This window comes from Pseudomassariella vexata, assembly GCF_002105095.1.
Source record: "Pseudomassariella vexata strain CBS 129021 chromosome Unknown BCR38scaffold_14, whole genome shotgun sequence".
Classification (NCBI taxonomy): Eukaryota; Fungi; Ascomycota; class Sordariomycetes; order Amphisphaeriales; family Pseudomassariaceae; genus Pseudomassariella; species Pseudomassariella vexata.
Window position 1 is genome coordinate 489022 of NW_024467969.1, and position 16860 is coordinate 505881.

Here is a 16860-nt window from a genome sequence, read left to right on the forward strand (position 1 = left end):
GGCAGAGTGGCTTCGTAGTTAAGCATCTTGACGTTGGACCAGCCCGAGCTTCATGGATTCTCGGGCCTTGGCCAATACTCTGATAGCTCTGAGCAGAAGGATCATTCATTTAAAGTGGGTCAATAATGGAAAGGATGCAAGAATAGCTTTGATCCTTGTCGTATTCTGCGGAGGAAAGTTGCGAAAGGCGAGACGTCTTTCTTCGGGCAGTAAGTGGTTGCATCGTCTCAGGGGCAATGCCAGCCCGCTGGGATAGTCGTCATGTCTGGGCAAATCAGAGCGGGGCAGACAGTGCGTACTCCTATATTGGTTGGTGACTTGAGTTCGACATCAGTAACAGCCATCCATGATGCCAAACATAGAAGATGGTGGCCTGCGTAGGTTGGATATGAAGCACAGACGAGTTCTTGGGCATGGATTCGTCATTGTTTCCAACAAGACAAATTATTCCAGGCTCCGCGGGCCGTCTTGAGCTTTGTCAGATGGTGATATTGCAATTAGACTTTCTCGAAGCCGGCTAAACGGCCTTTGTGCAGGTACGTGGGACGCCGTTGGCAGGTCTTTCCGCTGCAATGCCGGTGACTGATCGGCTTCAGCCTCACTGTCCACTATTACAGGTCTGGTAGGCGGACGTCAATTCATCACAACTGGGTGCTTAGTCGCCACGGACGTTGCATTGGGAGCCTAAAAAGACAGTGATTATGGGCCATAACACCAACACGGTTGAGCTGGGGTTAATGGTCAAATTGCCGCCGATGATGTAGACATGCGTTGGGACCAGCTCCTGCTCAATGGCCATCCTCTCAGTGCGGCAATGCATGACATTGGGATTGCTTCATAAGCCAGCACGTCCTCCTCCAGAAACACAAGCAGGGAGGATTGTGGATTGATAGCTTGAGACTGGCAAGTTTGGGTTGAGAGAGATCTAATTCGGTCGAGCTGAAGGAAGAGTTCAAGGCGGGTACTTGCCTGCTTTCGACGTGGCTGGCTTCGGCTTGAGGCCAGCCACCGAATGAACTTAGACTAGGTGTACGCATTAGCACCATGCACGCTTCGGCGTTACAAGGATTCCGACAGTGGTCCTGCTTGCCAGCTGGGTCCACGGCTGTAGGTCCCGAACGGATCGTCAGCGTCATCTCCACCACAGATTTGATATCTTCGAAGAGTCTGCTTGTGAAGTTGTATTGGCAGCTAGCACAAGGTCGGAGGGCCACATCAAACCTGAAACCGGCGCGCCTCCCGTATTTGGTTCTGTCTTCGATCACAAAGCATATCCGAGCGGATTGCCATGTCGGATCGATATTCATGACCATCACTTAATCGAACGGTTCAACATGAGGTTGCTGACGCGGAACCAGACCTTTACCGCCCCACTGGGTCAATACATATCAGCGCATCTCTTTGAATTGCAAGAATACACGAGGTCCAGGTTCTGGGTTTGAGTTTGACTAGGCCTCCCGAGGACCATAACCTCGGACGACAGCTTTCGCGCGCTTGCACATCTGTGCATTCTATGAAACGATCCCATGAGGGAGGTCCGTTCGCTGGAATCACGCGTCTGCCTAGGCCAGGTGTTGCTGGGGTGAGAATCAGCTTCAAGCATCGCATTAATCTATCTGCGGCTGGCTTCAGGGACATTGCTTTGTTGCTCACACGAAGCCATATGCCTACCGCCAACTCAGCAGTCCCAGTCGGTGTTATGGATTGTTTACGGCATTGTCATGATGCTTTTCAACCTATCCTCTAGTCGGGCATATATACTTTTGGAGAGCAAGATAAATCTTCATCGGCTTAGCTAGATCGTGGCGAACTCTATTCCAGCTTCCCAACTTTCGTTCCTCTGACGTTCTTGACAACCTCATCGGACCGACCAATCCTACCCATCTATACCCCACATTTCACATCCTGGAAGCGACTGTCAGCTGCAAAGTACTTCGCGATGCCAATTTGGACTTCGGGTTCGGTGATGCGGAAGTTAAGGCATTGCTTACCTTTCCACCGGCGATAATCCCAGCAGTCGCATTCCGTTGTTCAGCACAATTCGTGCCGAATCATACAGAGCCATGCGAGCCTTCATAACTTCAGGTTCGCTGCCGACAATTCGTAAGTGGTCATAACTCGAGCTCAATACATGGGTCATCTTGAACAAATACGTCAAGACGGTGGTCGGTTCCAGCGTCTTGAGCGTGTTCTGTACCACATCAGGCCATTGTGCCAGCACTCGCACGAGCTCAATGGCGTGGTGTTCAGTAAGTAGAGAGAGATCAGCAGAATCGAGTTCTTTCTCGCTGAGGCCAGCCTTTCGTGAGATGGAACACAATCGAGCATGTGCGTATTGAAGGTACGGTCCGGTGTCGCCTTCGAAAGATGTCATGGCCTCCATGTTGAAGGTGTAGTTGTTGATCCTAAACCACAATTCCCGTCAACACGTCTGAACTTTCTTGTCTCGCCACCCAGGCCAAGGGCGGACACATGAAATCCAAAGAAGCAATCCCGAATCATGAAGAAACCTTATGCTTACCTCTTGCCACTCATGTCTTGCACCATGACACTGCTGATTCCAAGAATATCGGCGACTGCCTCGGGGTTCTCGACCTGTTTGTACTTCTCCTCATTCTTCTTCATGACGCTGTGCATATGCTCACCCACATCCCGTAAGATGTCGTCTAAGAATTTCACTGTGCCCCTTCGCGTAGACATACCCAAGACGAGGCCAAAGCTGATGTGCTGAACCTTGGCGGCAATATCCTTGTGTCCCATCAGTTCCACTACCTTGAAGAACTGCTTCACATGAAGATCTTGCTGTGAGGCAATCACATAGATCATGTGGTCAAAGTTATATGTCCTGTCGCGGTTCAAGAGCTCGCTGATATCTCGAGTGAGATAGAGCGCTGTGCCATCCCTCTTTCGCAGGAGGGCTTTCCCGAGGGACTTGCCAGCCTTGCCTTGCACGTGTTTTGAGAAGTCGACGAGGAGAGCCCCGCCGTCCTCCTCAGCTAGGCCCATCTCCTTCATCTTCCGTGCCGCATCCTCCATCTCCGTCTCAGAAACTTGGCTTTCGCCTGAGTAGCTATCGAAGTTGATGTTCAGTCGCGCATATGTCTCCTTGTAGCGCTTGATACTGAAGTCTCGGAACCGTTTCCACAGCGTGAGTGCTTCCTCGTCACCCTCTGTCATCTTCTTGAAGTATTGGCGAGCCTGCTCGTCTAGGCCAGAATCTTTGATCTTCTGGGCTTCGGCATCTTTGCCATCCTTCTGCAGCATATCGGCTTCCTCCTTCTCCTTCGCAGTTTTGGCAGAAATTTTGACGTACACCTCGAACAGATGGTTGATGGGATCACGCTGTAGGGCCTCTTCACTTCCATACATCTTAAAACCCAATGCTAACAGTCCATATTGCTTGCCCCAGTCGCCCAGGTAGTTTATGCGAAGGACGTCCCAGCCAGCGGCTTCGTAGAGGTTGCCCAGGAAACCACCGATGATGGTGCTCCGCAGATGACCGGCGTGGAAGGGCTTCGCGATGTTGGGTGAACTGAACTCGACGATGATTCGCTTCTTGCCTTTTGAGGGGTCAGACTGGTCCTTCAATCCGACAGCCTTGTTGCTGCCAAAGTCAAATCGATGTGACCGAGCTTGGGTAATCGTCGTCTGCCTGAGTGGTCCATGCTTGAAGAAGAAAGGGATGAAATTGCCGTTTTGAATAGGCTTCTCGACAAGAGGTGACTCAGGCCACTATATAATATGAAAGAAATACGATTAGCAAGTTCATCCGGGGGATTGGGATGTTGTTGCGCACCTGCTCAAGCCATTGCTTGCCCAGCTCCTCTGGCTTGCCTTTGACTCGCAAAGCTGGAATAGCCAGAACCAGGTCTCCCTTATCAGAATTTTGGGTCCATTGGATGGATGAGTAGACTATTTTGGGATCTACACCCGTGATGCCCTGGAGTATCGAGGTGATGTGTGACCGGTAGATGTCGACAGGGTTGATGTCGGGGAAGCAGTTAGGGTAACGGTCGAGAAGAGGAAGGTCCGCGAATTTCTTCACGAGGTTGTCAAAGGATGCGTCACTTGCCATATTTGCGCAGTTAGTCTGGGCTGTTCCGGTTGTTCGTGAAGCTGTCGCGAAAGTCAATCGCGGTATGAGATGTCGATGGCGGGGTTTGCACCTAAGGAGGTGGTAGTGGGGTGAAAACGGGGTGGGAAAATGAGATGCAAATGCCTGCGCAGAATGAATTGAAGTGTGTAAGGATCGACGGAGTGGAGTCGTCATGAAAAATGAAGAAGAAGAGGGGCCCTCTGAGAGAACGAGGCGTTTGCAAAAGCCAGCATTCACAATGAGATGTTGTTCTCCCACTTGTAGTTGGCTGGCTGTCGCAAACAAAAATTCGACCCGAGCTCGCTCGTTATGACTCAACTGGAAGGTGTGGCTAACGAGGGGTCACTGAACGGCCCGAGGTTTCTCCGGCTTCACTGCGTATCCCATTGCTCGCGATCAGTTGGCGGATGCATGACATCGCTGGAATAGAACCATGCCTACTTTAGGCAGTCCCAAGGGAATCGAAGGGTAAACGAGCTGGTTCTCAATTCATACCACAGTAGTCCACTTCAGTCTGTTCAAAGCTCACTTGTCCGGCACCCATACCAGGACTCGGATTGGGATGGATGTTCATTCATGTATTGTCACAGTTGTGTGGACATGATCCGGCACAATCCAAGCTCATCATTGCGGCACCTCTATCGCTCACTTAATTTTATGACCCGAAGAGTAATGTCGGACCGTACCGGCCTTCGACTTCTAACGACTGTCTTTTCCCGTTTTACCGCTACTATAGCCAGTTGACTCATAATGGATAAACCCTGAGCACCAAACTATGGAAATCGGCCAACTTTTAGAACTTTAGGAGCGAAACCTCAACTGACTCAAGTGCGCAGCCGAAGGGGATTCTTTTCCGTACTCGAGGCCCTTGTGTCCACCTTCACTCGTTAGGACTTAGGGAGATCAGAGATACATTCGACTCTATTCTTTGTTATAGCTTGCAATAAGTCCGATAAGTACGCAGGCTATGAAACAATTCCCACATTAAGTTGAACAAGAAAACCACGAGGGTTTATATCTCAAAGGACACGTCTTTAATTTAATATCAGGTTAACTTAATTATTTTGCATCACTGTTCCAATGACAGCCAGTCGCGTATCTACAAAGTGCATAGGTAATGTTAATGGCTGATGGGCATGTCTTAAAGTAGAGGCTGCTAAGATAATGTGGCCCCGGGCAGCCACTACTTTATTATCAAGGATATCATTCTGAATGTGAAACCAGCCAGAATACTGGAACTCATTCGCTCCATTTATATGTTGCATTTGATTTCGCAGGAAGACCCGCATCTATCGTGGAGGAGATGATTATGGGTATAAGGCTTGTGGCATTTGGCAACTCCTCGGTACCTACTCTCACGCTTATTGAGGGTCAACACTATTGTATTATGCGGCAGATCGAACTAGGTAAGTGCACACATGTGATGGATCCCATGAATAGCAATTTGGATATCCATGGTAGCCTATCCAGCGTAGGTATAGGAGACTATGGTGATCTACTGCTTGTCATTGCGAAGAAAAGGGGGCCATGAAACGCATCAACTGAATAACACGCGATACATGAGCTTCACTACCTGAATTTTGAAGGCTCGATTCAGGTTATGATGTGTACTCTTAACATAAAGCCTTGTCATTGGCGCATTTTACAATAGCCCGAGGCGTATGTGTTGTGCTCCATCATGAGATCAACTGGCTTCCTGGCAGAATTCATTGGGGCCAAACGACTGTGAAGCCTCTTGTTCTGGAATGCATTCGATTTCGTTCCATATGAGAAGAATCAAACTCCTTACACTCGGTGAAACTAAGGTATCTTGAATCGGCATCTCATTCATTCGTGAACATAGTGTCAACCACTCTTGTTTTCAAGATAAGAATAGCATGTGAAACGATATGCATTGGATCAGCTTGCTGATAACAACAACTTGAGCAACTTACAATGAGATAAGGCAGGATTCTCAATGGAGTAGCCTGAACTTCACAGGGAGGACCGTACGTAATAAAAGGCTGTCAATTAGGCTTCCCTTGGCTGTATGCATTTTTAGTTGGATTGTGGGTATTATTTATTACAGGTTCAAAGTATTCATGCAGATGGCTTTTTAAAGGGGATCTTTCCTAATGTATGTTTAATACGCATTATGTGGATCTTCAACCCATTGCAACCGAATTGCCAGTTTGTGAGGCCATGTAACCACCACCCACGGTACCAAGTAATTTCTGCCTGTGGAGCAGGCATTGTCCACTTCCACCTGTACAAGGCCCTTAGGGCCACGTTACGTTCTTTTGATGACGAGGACCTACAGAGATCTGCACACTTTCAATGCAGTACAATTCGCACAAATAGTCCAATACAATACTAATGCTGTCTTAACTTGCATACGAACTTACTTGATTATGAGAGGTCCTCGTAATTCTAGAATAATTCTACAGAACTCCTGGGCGACTAACACGCAGAGTCGAAACAGATTGAGTAGAATCTACAGTTACTCCTATAATTCATCTTTATCTCCCAAGTTTCCCCATATTGATGTGTCTCGTCGCGGGTAACGATAAGCCTTTCTGGGCTTACACAAGTATTTCAGACCACATTCTTCTCTACTTCCCTCGTACTCAATTTCACCTTGATCACAACAATTTCAAAGCTCAAACAATACTTCACAGTGTCAAAGCTATGTTAAAAGTCAGTCACTTTCTCGCCTTTAAGTCAGCCCTCCCCAATATTACAATAATTAAGCATCTTCTACAACTACTCAAAAACTATATTAGTACATCCTCATGCAATACCAAAATGCGTTTCACAACTTTCCTCCTCGCCCTGTTCGCCTCCTTGAGCCTCGCCGCTGCTGCGGTCAACAACCCCTCAACCTCACGACCCAGAGCAATGGATTCGTTGCGATCGATTGAAGCCGTATCACAGGCTTTGTGGGCTTGTATCGTACATAAAATTTCATTGAGCGAGGTCCATTCCATCGACGACCTCCCGTACGCCGCTGGCTTGGGAAGCGGCATGATCGAGGTTGAGTCAAATAACTTCGGCTTAGGCTTCTGAAAGGGAGCGTTGTGAAGGAACTCGGGCCGAGTACGGATCAATCTGGGCTTGGGTCCTTCGCTGGAAGTTGTAGGGAATAAATCCCCCCCCCCTCCGTCGAAATTGGCAAGGTGCATATGCAAAATCGGCAATCATCTCGATACGATAGTATTCCGGCGCTGTGCAACCATCGCAGCGGCGGGGGGCATCCTGTCTCCGCAAATGAAGCATATCGGTCGAGTAAGCAAGTACTCAAGTAGCTTCATAGAAGTGGGCCTAGTTGAAAGGAGCTACTCCACTTCTCACATCAAGCATATATATATATGTATGAATTTGATGATTTAAAGGTAAACCTGATTGATGGCCAGTAGTCTATGGCAATAGATGCCCCCTGAGTGCACCAGTATAAGGTACCCCAACCATCCTTCCCAGACGGTCCTCTTATCGCAGACCGGATGAAGTTGAGTGAGCCGAAGCCTTATAGGAACAGATGTATGCTGTACCCACAATGCCGTCTCTGCCCATCAGGGTTCAGTATCTGTGCTACCTGCCCATTGTGGTTTATGTTAGGAAGTTCTTGAGATGGCAGGATTTCAAACGTCATGGCGTCGAGGACGAAGGGAACCGAAGTCGGTCGTCTCAATCATGCAGTTATACGCCGTGACTGCGTAACACGGCAAACACGTTGCCTAGCTGCATGGGCAAGGATATGTGACGTGTAAGTCTCTCATGGGTATTCCAGCAAGGCTTCTGTTTGGTTGTTTGAGTGGACAGGGTAATTCAGGAATAATAATGGACCACACATTTTCTAGATCTTCGATTGACCCATGCGGCGAAACACTCCGCAACCAGTTGTGATTCCAACGGGTTGGCATGGCAAGGATCAGATGATCGACTGCACGGACAGGGAGTACATTTCCTCCCCTCGATTGTTCAGTCCAAATTGTGTAACAACGTACACGGAGCAGACGACAAACAACCGACTTTCGCCCCGTGATGCTATTCTAATATACAAGTATGCTCGCATATCGAAAATGTTGATAACAAATGCTGCATCCCGAACTCAGATCTCTGCAAATATCCTGGTACATGTGCGAAAAAGACAAATCCCGACGTCGGCTCCCGCACCGCGGCCGAAGGATGCAGTCCCTCGTTCAAGTGGTGAAGCGAAAACTGGGGTGGTAATCTCCCATGTTCTTGACCTCCTCTTCCGTCTGGTGAAGTCTGTAACCCCGCTTCCCCAAGTCACGCTTCCTGTTTTCCAGCAGGATCCCGATGAAAAGAGCTGTAGCGCTAATTCCGCCTAACCACAGCATGCCGAGAGCCGTCCCGTATCCCGTTGGATACCTAGGCGCTTCGCTGGAAAGAAATATGTTGGTGCCGATGAGGCCAGCGATGTTGCCGAGAGTAATCTGAATACCCGAGCTGAAGGCCCGCTTCCAGTGACCCGATACGTTGTTGGCCAGCCAGGTTAGAACCATGGAGTTGTTTGCATAGCCACCCAAGCAAACCAGAAAAACGGCTGCAAACTTGGTATCTCGAGACAGGTTGTGCTGGTTCAGCAGCATAATGTAGCCGGCTGTTGAGACGAAGCAGCCAAGCATAACAAAGCTGTACCTGTGACGGAGCTTGTCCGACAGATAGGCCACAATGAGCATACCAGCAGCCGAAACGGCATAGACGGGCATCGTGCGGATTTGGGCTTCTTCTTCCTTCCAGCCAAACTCGAGCAGGATTGTGGGCATGAAGAACGTTGTTGCATAACCAGTGGTTCCGATTCCCATGTACATGATCGAGCCAAGCCAGATCTTCCAGTCGGAAAAGATGAGCTTGTAGGCGAAGCGATTCAGCGTGTCCATGCGGGCTGGATAGGCACCGTCTTCAGCCAACCTGCGTCTCAGGAGGGCCTTTTCAGGTTCTGAGAGGAATTGGCACTGCTCTGGCCAGTCGACAATAAGGAACGTGGCAATGATGGCAATGAATGCGGTTGCCGCGCCTTCAATGATGAATATCCATCGCCACGCAGCGTATCCGCGTAATCCTCCGAGTTTAGCAATAGCATAAGCAAGCAACTGGAATTGTTAGTCCAAGTTCATACCTAGCTTGGTTGGTGGTTGACTCACACCACCAAACGCGCCAGCAATGAGTGTAGAACAAATGACCAAGCTCATACGTGTCTGTAGCTCGTGCCGTTTATAGTACATTGATATCAGATAGATAATACCCGGTAGGACGCCGGCTTCGAATACGCCGAGGAAGAATCGCAGGATCACCAAGGCCTCATATGATCGGACGAAGCCAATGCACATGTTGGTGATGCCCCAACAGAACATTAGCATGGAAATATACCACGACGGTCTGATCTTTCGTAGAATCATGTTGCTGGGAACTTCAAGCAGTATATATGGGATAAAATAGACCTGATTGTCTGTTAGACTATAGCTTGTGTTAAATGACAGTCAAGACTCACGAATAGTGCAACGTTGAACCGGGTTCCGGTGAGGCCCAACTCCTCCGTTAAGCCCTGGATTCGGGCATTGCTGATGTTGATGCGATCCAGGAAGGACATCATGTAAACGATGAAAAGAATGGGTAAAACACAGAGGTCAAGCTTCCAGAGCAAGCGCCGCTCGGCGCGGGCATCAACGAATTCCAAAGACGGAGACGATGTCCCCCTTTCAGATGGAATTTTCATATTGAGGAAATCCGCCGGCGTGACGGACGCAAATTGGGATGATTCCGTGGAGTATCCAACCGACAGCTTGACCTCTTCCATGGCGAATTGTTTAATGGATGACGATGGTCACACTCAATAGGTGAAGCAACGCGAGGCAGACTGCAAGCAGAGAAGGCAACTCAACACGTGAGAAGAACGTGGAGAAAAGCGCACCAATGGGGATTTTGGGTTCAAGGTGCGAAGTATGTATAGTTGCGCAGTAAAAGAAAGGACAGCAAAGACTTTCGAGCCAACATGGATGTGGCTCTTGGATGCGAAGATTGTTAACCAAGTAGGAAACGCTGAGCATTCTTGACCGAAGGTCTAATATTGCCGATCTGGAAATATTGCCCACGTTAACATCCTGCTTTGGCCATGCGGACTTAAGGCGATGGTAACATTGCGCCTCGTTGTTGTGACTACAATGCACTGAGACTATGGTGGGCACGAAGCGAGTGACCCAGACGGATGCATGTCCCAGATGGCGAGAGCTGTAGGTGGTACCCCAACGGCCATGGCATTGTTATGGATCAGATAGCACAGGGAGAACCCGGCATGTGATACCCTGGTACAATGGACAAGGGTTCGATCGGCCACAAATCTCAAATCTCGGTGGCCACCGGAAGATCTGCCTGCGAAGCCGTTAGATAGGCAGCCCCAGAAGTGCCGTGGGAAGTTTGGTACACTCCCACTGGAATAGGAGCCAGGTTTGGCGACTGTTGAGTGATGAGACACATTACCAGAGTGATTCAGGGGATTCCATCAAGAAACGAGCCGGTGTCGACAATCAATGCGCTGATAGACATCCTGGTGGTGGGTAGGCGAGTAAGTAGGAAGGCCATGAATAAATCCGGTGTACACTACTTGATGATGAGAAACGGCTTGGGGAATGAGCTGCTGCTCGCAAACAGGGTGTTGGTCTATCAACGTGTTTGTGCGGGTTGATTTGTAAATGCCAACCAAGATGGGCTGAAATCATGCGGCAAAGAACATCTTGGGCGGCACGGCTGGAAGCCAACCTTACCCCTGTGACGACCCCACATGGGAGTTGACAACGGGCAGCCCACAGACGGCGGGGTACTCGGGGGACCGTGACTGGATTTCCTACCCACGGATGTCGGCATGGCGCTATGACGTATTCTGAATCCATTGACAGCTATCAATAGGATGGACGTACAATTCTTGAGCTTCCAGTAGAAAATGAGGATTATTCCACTGGATGTTTAAGATATGTAGGTGAATTTATGTGTAGAAATCTCGAAAAGGGAGAATGTCGGCCGAAATCTTCGTGATGCCGCTTTGGGTTTGCAACCTCCTGTCATTGGAGGGTACGCTCCGGATATATCTGCCCTAAGAGGGATCTTTCCAGGGATCTCGAGGCTCCGTCGCTTAGTGGCAGGGTCGCATGTACACCCCCCCCCCCCCGCACCCCCACGATTACTTCGAGTAATCGACGGCTTGATTAGCTTAGCTTAGACTGACGTCATCCGAACTTCGAGTGACCAAGCGATTGGGGACCAGACCAGTTCTCATAGAGTCCATCCAAAAAGCCCCTGAAACCCCTGAACCTCATCCCCTTAAACAGAGACGAGTAAAAATTGGTGACGAGACACTGGCTGCCTGGTTTAACTGATCATTGAGCATATTGATGAACATGGGTAAAGAAGTTCATGTTTGCCATTTGTCTAGATTTGATTTGTGATACAGATTGAGCGCTGTCGCTCATGGCGCCATACATCCACGCCAACAGGTCTCCGATGTCAGCAATCGCAAGCCTGCCGGAACAGTGACATTTCGAGCAATTGCCAAGCCCGCTAAGTCTCTTCAGTTGTGGTCACTTCAGAAACATGAGGCTCAGAAGGTTAGCATCCCCCAAATCAATCAGGCAGTCCGGCGCCAAAGGTACGGAAGGTAAGAAAGCTAAAAGGATCTAATGCACGATGATGAGCTTTGGAAAACATTCCCCTGAAAGCGATTGAGAGTAGGTGGGATATGGTCACACAAAGAACTATCTCTCCCTTTATTCTCCTCGATAGAAGTATTCTATGAAAGGAAGGCCATTTTCTATCACGGAATTCAGACCAGAAGCAACACTGATCAGCGATAGGGCCGCCAAGTCATAAACACTTCCTCTCTGGCATTTACGCCTGCGTACCTCTGCTATCATTCCGAGTCATTATTTCGTTGTGATTGGGGAGTACCAGGTTGGGGACACAAATTATTATTGTCAGTGACCTCGAGTTTGGGAAAGCAGGATATGCAGGCCCTCGCCCTGGACGTCGACGAGTGTCCTCGTCAATTCCCCAGGCCACCCCTCATTTACACAACCACCAGTGCGCAAGGACATAAGATACTTGGAAGTATTTCTTTGATCAGACAGGGCAGCATACCGCTAGAAAACAGCGCATTCTTCCGTTACATTGGTCAGCCGGGTTTTTTCCGCAACTGGATACAAGAGGAAAGAGCGATCAAATCACCACTTGCCTCATCAGCTGCCCTCAGTCTGCCTTCAAAAGTAGTCGCAACTACCATTTAAGGGTCAGCTGATGCAAAAGCCACGCAGAAGGGAAATCACCACTTCCGGATGAACATTCACTTGCCGGCATCCCGAAGAATACTACCCCGTCCTGTCAAGTTCCATCCGCCTATTGCCACACTAGATGACTCGCCTTTCTGGTTCTGGAGCTCAAGCAACTTCTTGTCCAGAACGACTTAGGGAGTCCAATTCATCAAAACATCACAGGAACCGTCATCAATCCACACTCCCACAGTCTGGATCAATCTCCATTGAAACCTGGTCCCCGGACCGACACATCCTGTCGTCATTCCTAATCCATCAAAGTGGGTAATTGGCCTGTCTTACGACTAACTACTCCCAATTTAATTTGATCCGGAACTGTCACACAAACATCTATCACCGGATATTTCCTTGGGCCGTTTGGCTTCTACAGAAAATTGGCATTATGGCATCCGAAATGGACACAGTGGTTAATTCGAGCGAGACCAATGCCTACCTCATCTACATCCCCGTCGGTGTCTTCCTGATTGTGTGCCCTTTTCTCGTGGCAACCAGATTCTGGTCACGCGTGAAGCAGGGTGGACGCGTCGGACCCGATGATTACATCATTCTGGTGTCCCTGGTAAGTGGCCTCGCCCAGCATGATGGCGCTAAAGCTAATTATAATCTAGATGTGTTCTCTTGCATCTAGTGCCATCATGTTGGCCTCTTGCCACTATGGATACGGCAAGCATATTGTCACCTTGACTGGCTATGAACGGGCAGAAGCGCTCAAGTTGTTCTGGGCATGTCAAATTACCTACAAGGCTTGCATCAACCTCACCAAGATCTCGATACTTCTCTTGTATCTCCGAATCTTCGCCGCTATCAGATGGTTTAGGTGGATCTGCATATTCATGGCAATCGCCACCGCCATTTATTGCGTCGCGTCCATCGTTGCGACCATCGTCCAATGCACACCAATTGCATATGCATGGGATAAGACCATCCAGAATGGCCAGGTCAATGTTAACAACTTGCAATTTTGGTACGCCAACGCTGGTTTCTCCATTGCGACAGACGTCATCATCCTCCTTCTTCCCATGCCACTGGTGTACACGTTGCAAATTCCTCGAATCCAGAAAGTGGCCCTTGCCTTCGTTTTTATGCTTGGAGTATTGTGAGTCGACAACTCTCTTGCTATCTGTCCAGTCCTGAATCTTTCTCACCTGATGTTGCGCAGCGTTGTCATCACATCTTGTCTGAGAGTCACTTCCATCGATATGCAGGCGAAGACTACCGACAAAACATACGACATTGTATCGACGATGTGGACAATCATAGAGATGAATGTGGCTATTGTATGCGCGTGCCTTCCACAGATCCGACCCCTTATCGTCAAGCTGTTCCCGAAGCTCATGTCCGGATCTTTCTCTCCCCGCGACCGACCGAGTGGAAAGACACCGTACGACAGTGCCTTTTCCAGAGGCATTCGACATAGTCAGGCCAATTACGTGGATAATGATTGGGAACATGGGGATTGCAAGGATGGTTTCAACATGACAAACATCCGAAAGGGTGACGCCGGCTCCGAAGAGTACATTCTGCACGAGGACAAATCATTGCAGATCCAGAAGACAGTCGGATACAGCATCGAGTTCTCGAAGGACTCACCGTCGAAGTACTCAGGACAGGAAGACGCTTGAATGCATTGAGCGTTCTGTCGGACCCGAAGCATACCCACAGGTACATGGGAGAGAAGGTAGTGGCATTGGAGACAAATGTCTTATTTCATAGGCACATGTGCTCCGAGTGGTACATGCATAAGGTTGCTGGTCCTGATTTCAGCAGAAACCATGAAAGATGAAAATGCGCAAATATCGGCACAAGAAGTCGCGTCGTCATTTCGACGAAGAATAAAGGAATCGCAGCTAGACTACGTAGATGAAGCTGATGTATCATGACTTGTGCCAGTACCTCTACCTATTTCTCTTCCAATCAACTTGATAAGCGAAGTCTGGTAATATGCAAATTCTCTCCAAAACCTTTGGAAGAAAGGGACTACAAGCAAATACACCCCTCTATATCCTCGTGGCACTATTTGGTGACGTAATACTTACGTACAGGAAACCAGATAGGCATTGGCAAGTATTTCTCTCCAAGCTCTACACCATACAGGTATACAAAGCATCACAGTAGCAGAAATCCTAAACGGATTGCAAATATTTTCGAAGGTCAATATGCTTTGGTCCAACACTAAGGACCCCATTAGTATGCGTGCTAGATGTACATTGGGAGATGACAAAACGGTGTCTTTATGCAGGCATAATCTCAAAGATTACACGGTATGATATCACTGACATTTATATCGCTTATCATAGGTAGATAAAATGTCATCACTCAGCTGGTTTAACGAAGGGTCTCAGGTACGGAAAGATACGGGTAAATAACATGGTAACTTGAAAGGAGTGACTAGGTTTCATATCTCGCTTGTGTCGTGAAACATATAGTCTCAAGTCCTTGGCATAAGGGAATGGGATGTAAAGTCCTGCCAGCCTAATCACGATGGACTTGCACATGGTCCTAGGTCGCGCATCTTATCGGTGACCTCCATGCTGTTAAAGCAGCCCAAGAGACCTTGCACCGATACTTCTTTGCAGTCTATCGACGACGGGGTAGCAAATTCGCGTTAGAACTTTTGTAAATATCCTGGGGAACTCCGGATACATGAGTATCAGTGGGCATGATGTTGTCGACCCTGGCATAGAAAACATCTCGGTACTTTGAACGAACAGAGTCCCATTATGGTGGAAGTTGACGTCTGACAATCAGTCCACACACCCTCAGGCAGATAGCTACAATTTATGCCTCCATTCGCAATCCCCTTCCGAGATATCTGTCCCAGTGCAGGATATTTAGGACTCCAGGGGCTGGGATAATGTCGCCCAAAGCACGACCGTAACCTGTTGTGTACCATGCGGTAGTGCGACTTAAACCCCGGATTTCATCAAAACTGGGTAGCACAAGGTTGACGACAGGTCTACGATGAAATGGCACATGCCTTTCTTGCATTGTTGTCTCATAAGCACGAGTACTGTCGCGTATTGGCTGCATTTGGTGTCACGCAGCTCTCCCAGTACATCGCACGTGGTGTTGCCGGCTCGGCGCTCAGCTGAGTTGGTTTCTACTGCAACGTATTTTCTTTCGAAGTGAGCCAGACTCTGCGTTTCGAAATGGTTACGGAGTATATTCGCACTGCAGACTGAATAGGTTTATGTCTATTTCGCCAGTTGGTGGGCGGTTGAAGTTTACCTGCCTGTTCGGAAATAGCTACCTTCTATTGAGGGACTCGGTTGCTTCGGTTGCTTCGGTTGCTTCGGTTAAGACGTTACTTGTACAATATTCATGGTATGATGTCGAAATGGAGGAAAATGGATTTTTCTAGTCGGAGCTGGACGAAAGCTGAAGCCGGAGAAGGCTACTAGGACAACTCGGCACTTCCTGCGCTAAAACTGTGGCTATGCTAGGACAACGTGCTGTTTGACGTTAGATCCGCCTCTCGCCCGTAAGGCTGTTGATGTCGTCCCAAGATGACGTTTCGCTGTCGTCCAAAGATCCAGTGTCATCTGGTGTCATCTCATCTAAGACACCCTGCACAACGCGGCCGCCGGCAAAGCACACTTGCACGGGACCAGGTCCAATACCACGCCTTTTACCTTTTATATTCCATATACTCGGACATCGGACCAGGTTCCGTGCTACACCCTCAATGGAGCCGACCTGGCTGGCTAGATGTACTTCTGGGTGTCGGTCTAGCTCAGCATCTCACATCATATACGTTCACGAGCTTTCTTCCATGAAACGCGTCCCGGGAATGAATAATGGACGAAAATGGCACAAGGACGTGTTTCATACTGCTAAAGTACGGTGGATTTTCTGGTGACCAAGAGTTCTGACTATATTGCTATATTGAGATGATCACCTCAGCACCGTCCTAGCTGAAGGTCCCGAGACGAGTGGCCAATTAACGAGTTTTCCACGGTGAACGCAAGCCAGCGGGGGCCGTTAGACCAGGCAGCTGTACCAATTTCGATATCGGCCTGACTCCACCTGACTGTAGTTCGCGTTAAGAATTGATCAGCGTCGGGGCTCCGTTCATCATATCATAAAACAAGCTTTCCCAACATCCGCCCTGATATCGCACAGCTACTTATATCACAGTGCAGCGTGGAGATTTGGTTGTGACCAGTATGCGCTTCGTGGCTTTACAGCAAATCATGTTCTGTACCTAACACGTTATCCCATTCTCATTCCAACATGGGCTCTGTTCATCAGATCGTGAAAATGAAATCATGTGGTAGGCACCGATATATTGACAAGCGATCTAGATGACCGATGCTTTTCTTACGTTACCATGCAGCTTGAATAAGCGGTCGTGGGCCGTATGCCCTCCGTGATGGTGCGGCGAATCACATTCCATACCTGATAGATCATTCAAACGCAAGATCCGTATCGTGCTCGATTATT

General features: G+C 48.7%; 4 protein-coding genes across 4 annotated transcripts; 2 read left to right on the top strand and 2 right to left on the bottom strand.

The window, feature by feature from the left end:
* Positions 1 to 1987: 1987 nt before the first annotated feature.
* On the bottom strand, positions 1988 to 4075 carry BCR38DRAFT_351902 (arginyl-tRNA synthetase; the record flags this gene model as incomplete). The annotated part of the gene is made up of 3 exons (XM_040856675.1): positions 1988 to 2405; positions 2522 to 3732; positions 3797 to 4075. The coding sequence occupies 3 exons, from the start codon at positions 4073 to 4075 to the stop codon at positions 1988 to 1990; spliced, it is 1908 nt and encodes a 635-aa protein (XP_040711876.1).
* Positions 4076 to 4522: 447 nt separating this feature from the next.
* Positions 4523 to 5016, top strand: BCR38DRAFT_445848 (uncharacterized protein). Its single transcript, XM_040861049.1, has one exon. The coding sequence runs from the start codon at positions 4673 to 4675 to the stop codon at positions 4838 to 4840; it is 168 nt and encodes a 55-aa protein (XP_040711877.1). The 5' UTR covers positions 4523 to 4672; the 3' UTR covers positions 4841 to 5016.
* A 3258-nt stretch (positions 5017 to 8274) lies between these two features.
* Positions 8275 to 9815, bottom strand: BCR38DRAFT_460516 (major facilitator superfamily domain-containing protein; the record flags this gene model as incomplete). The annotated part of the gene is made up of 3 exons (XM_040862422.1): positions 8275 to 9192; positions 9244 to 9540; positions 9591 to 9815. 3 exons carry the CDS (start codon positions 9813 to 9815, stop codon positions 8275 to 8277), a joined length of 1440 nt encoding a protein of 479 aa, XP_040711878.1.
* A 2771-nt stretch (positions 9816 to 12586) lies between these two features.
* On the top strand, positions 12587 to 14171 carry BCR38DRAFT_498924 (uncharacterized protein). Its single transcript, XM_040864794.1, has 3 exons — positions 12587 to 12976; positions 13026 to 13513; positions 13577 to 14171. The coding sequence occupies exons 1-3, from the start codon at positions 12800 to 12802 to the stop codon at positions 14037 to 14039; spliced, it is 1128 nt and encodes a 375-aa protein (XP_040711879.1). The 5' UTR covers positions 12587 to 12799; the 3' UTR covers positions 14040 to 14171.
* Positions 14172 to 16860: the final 2689 nt, after the last annotated feature.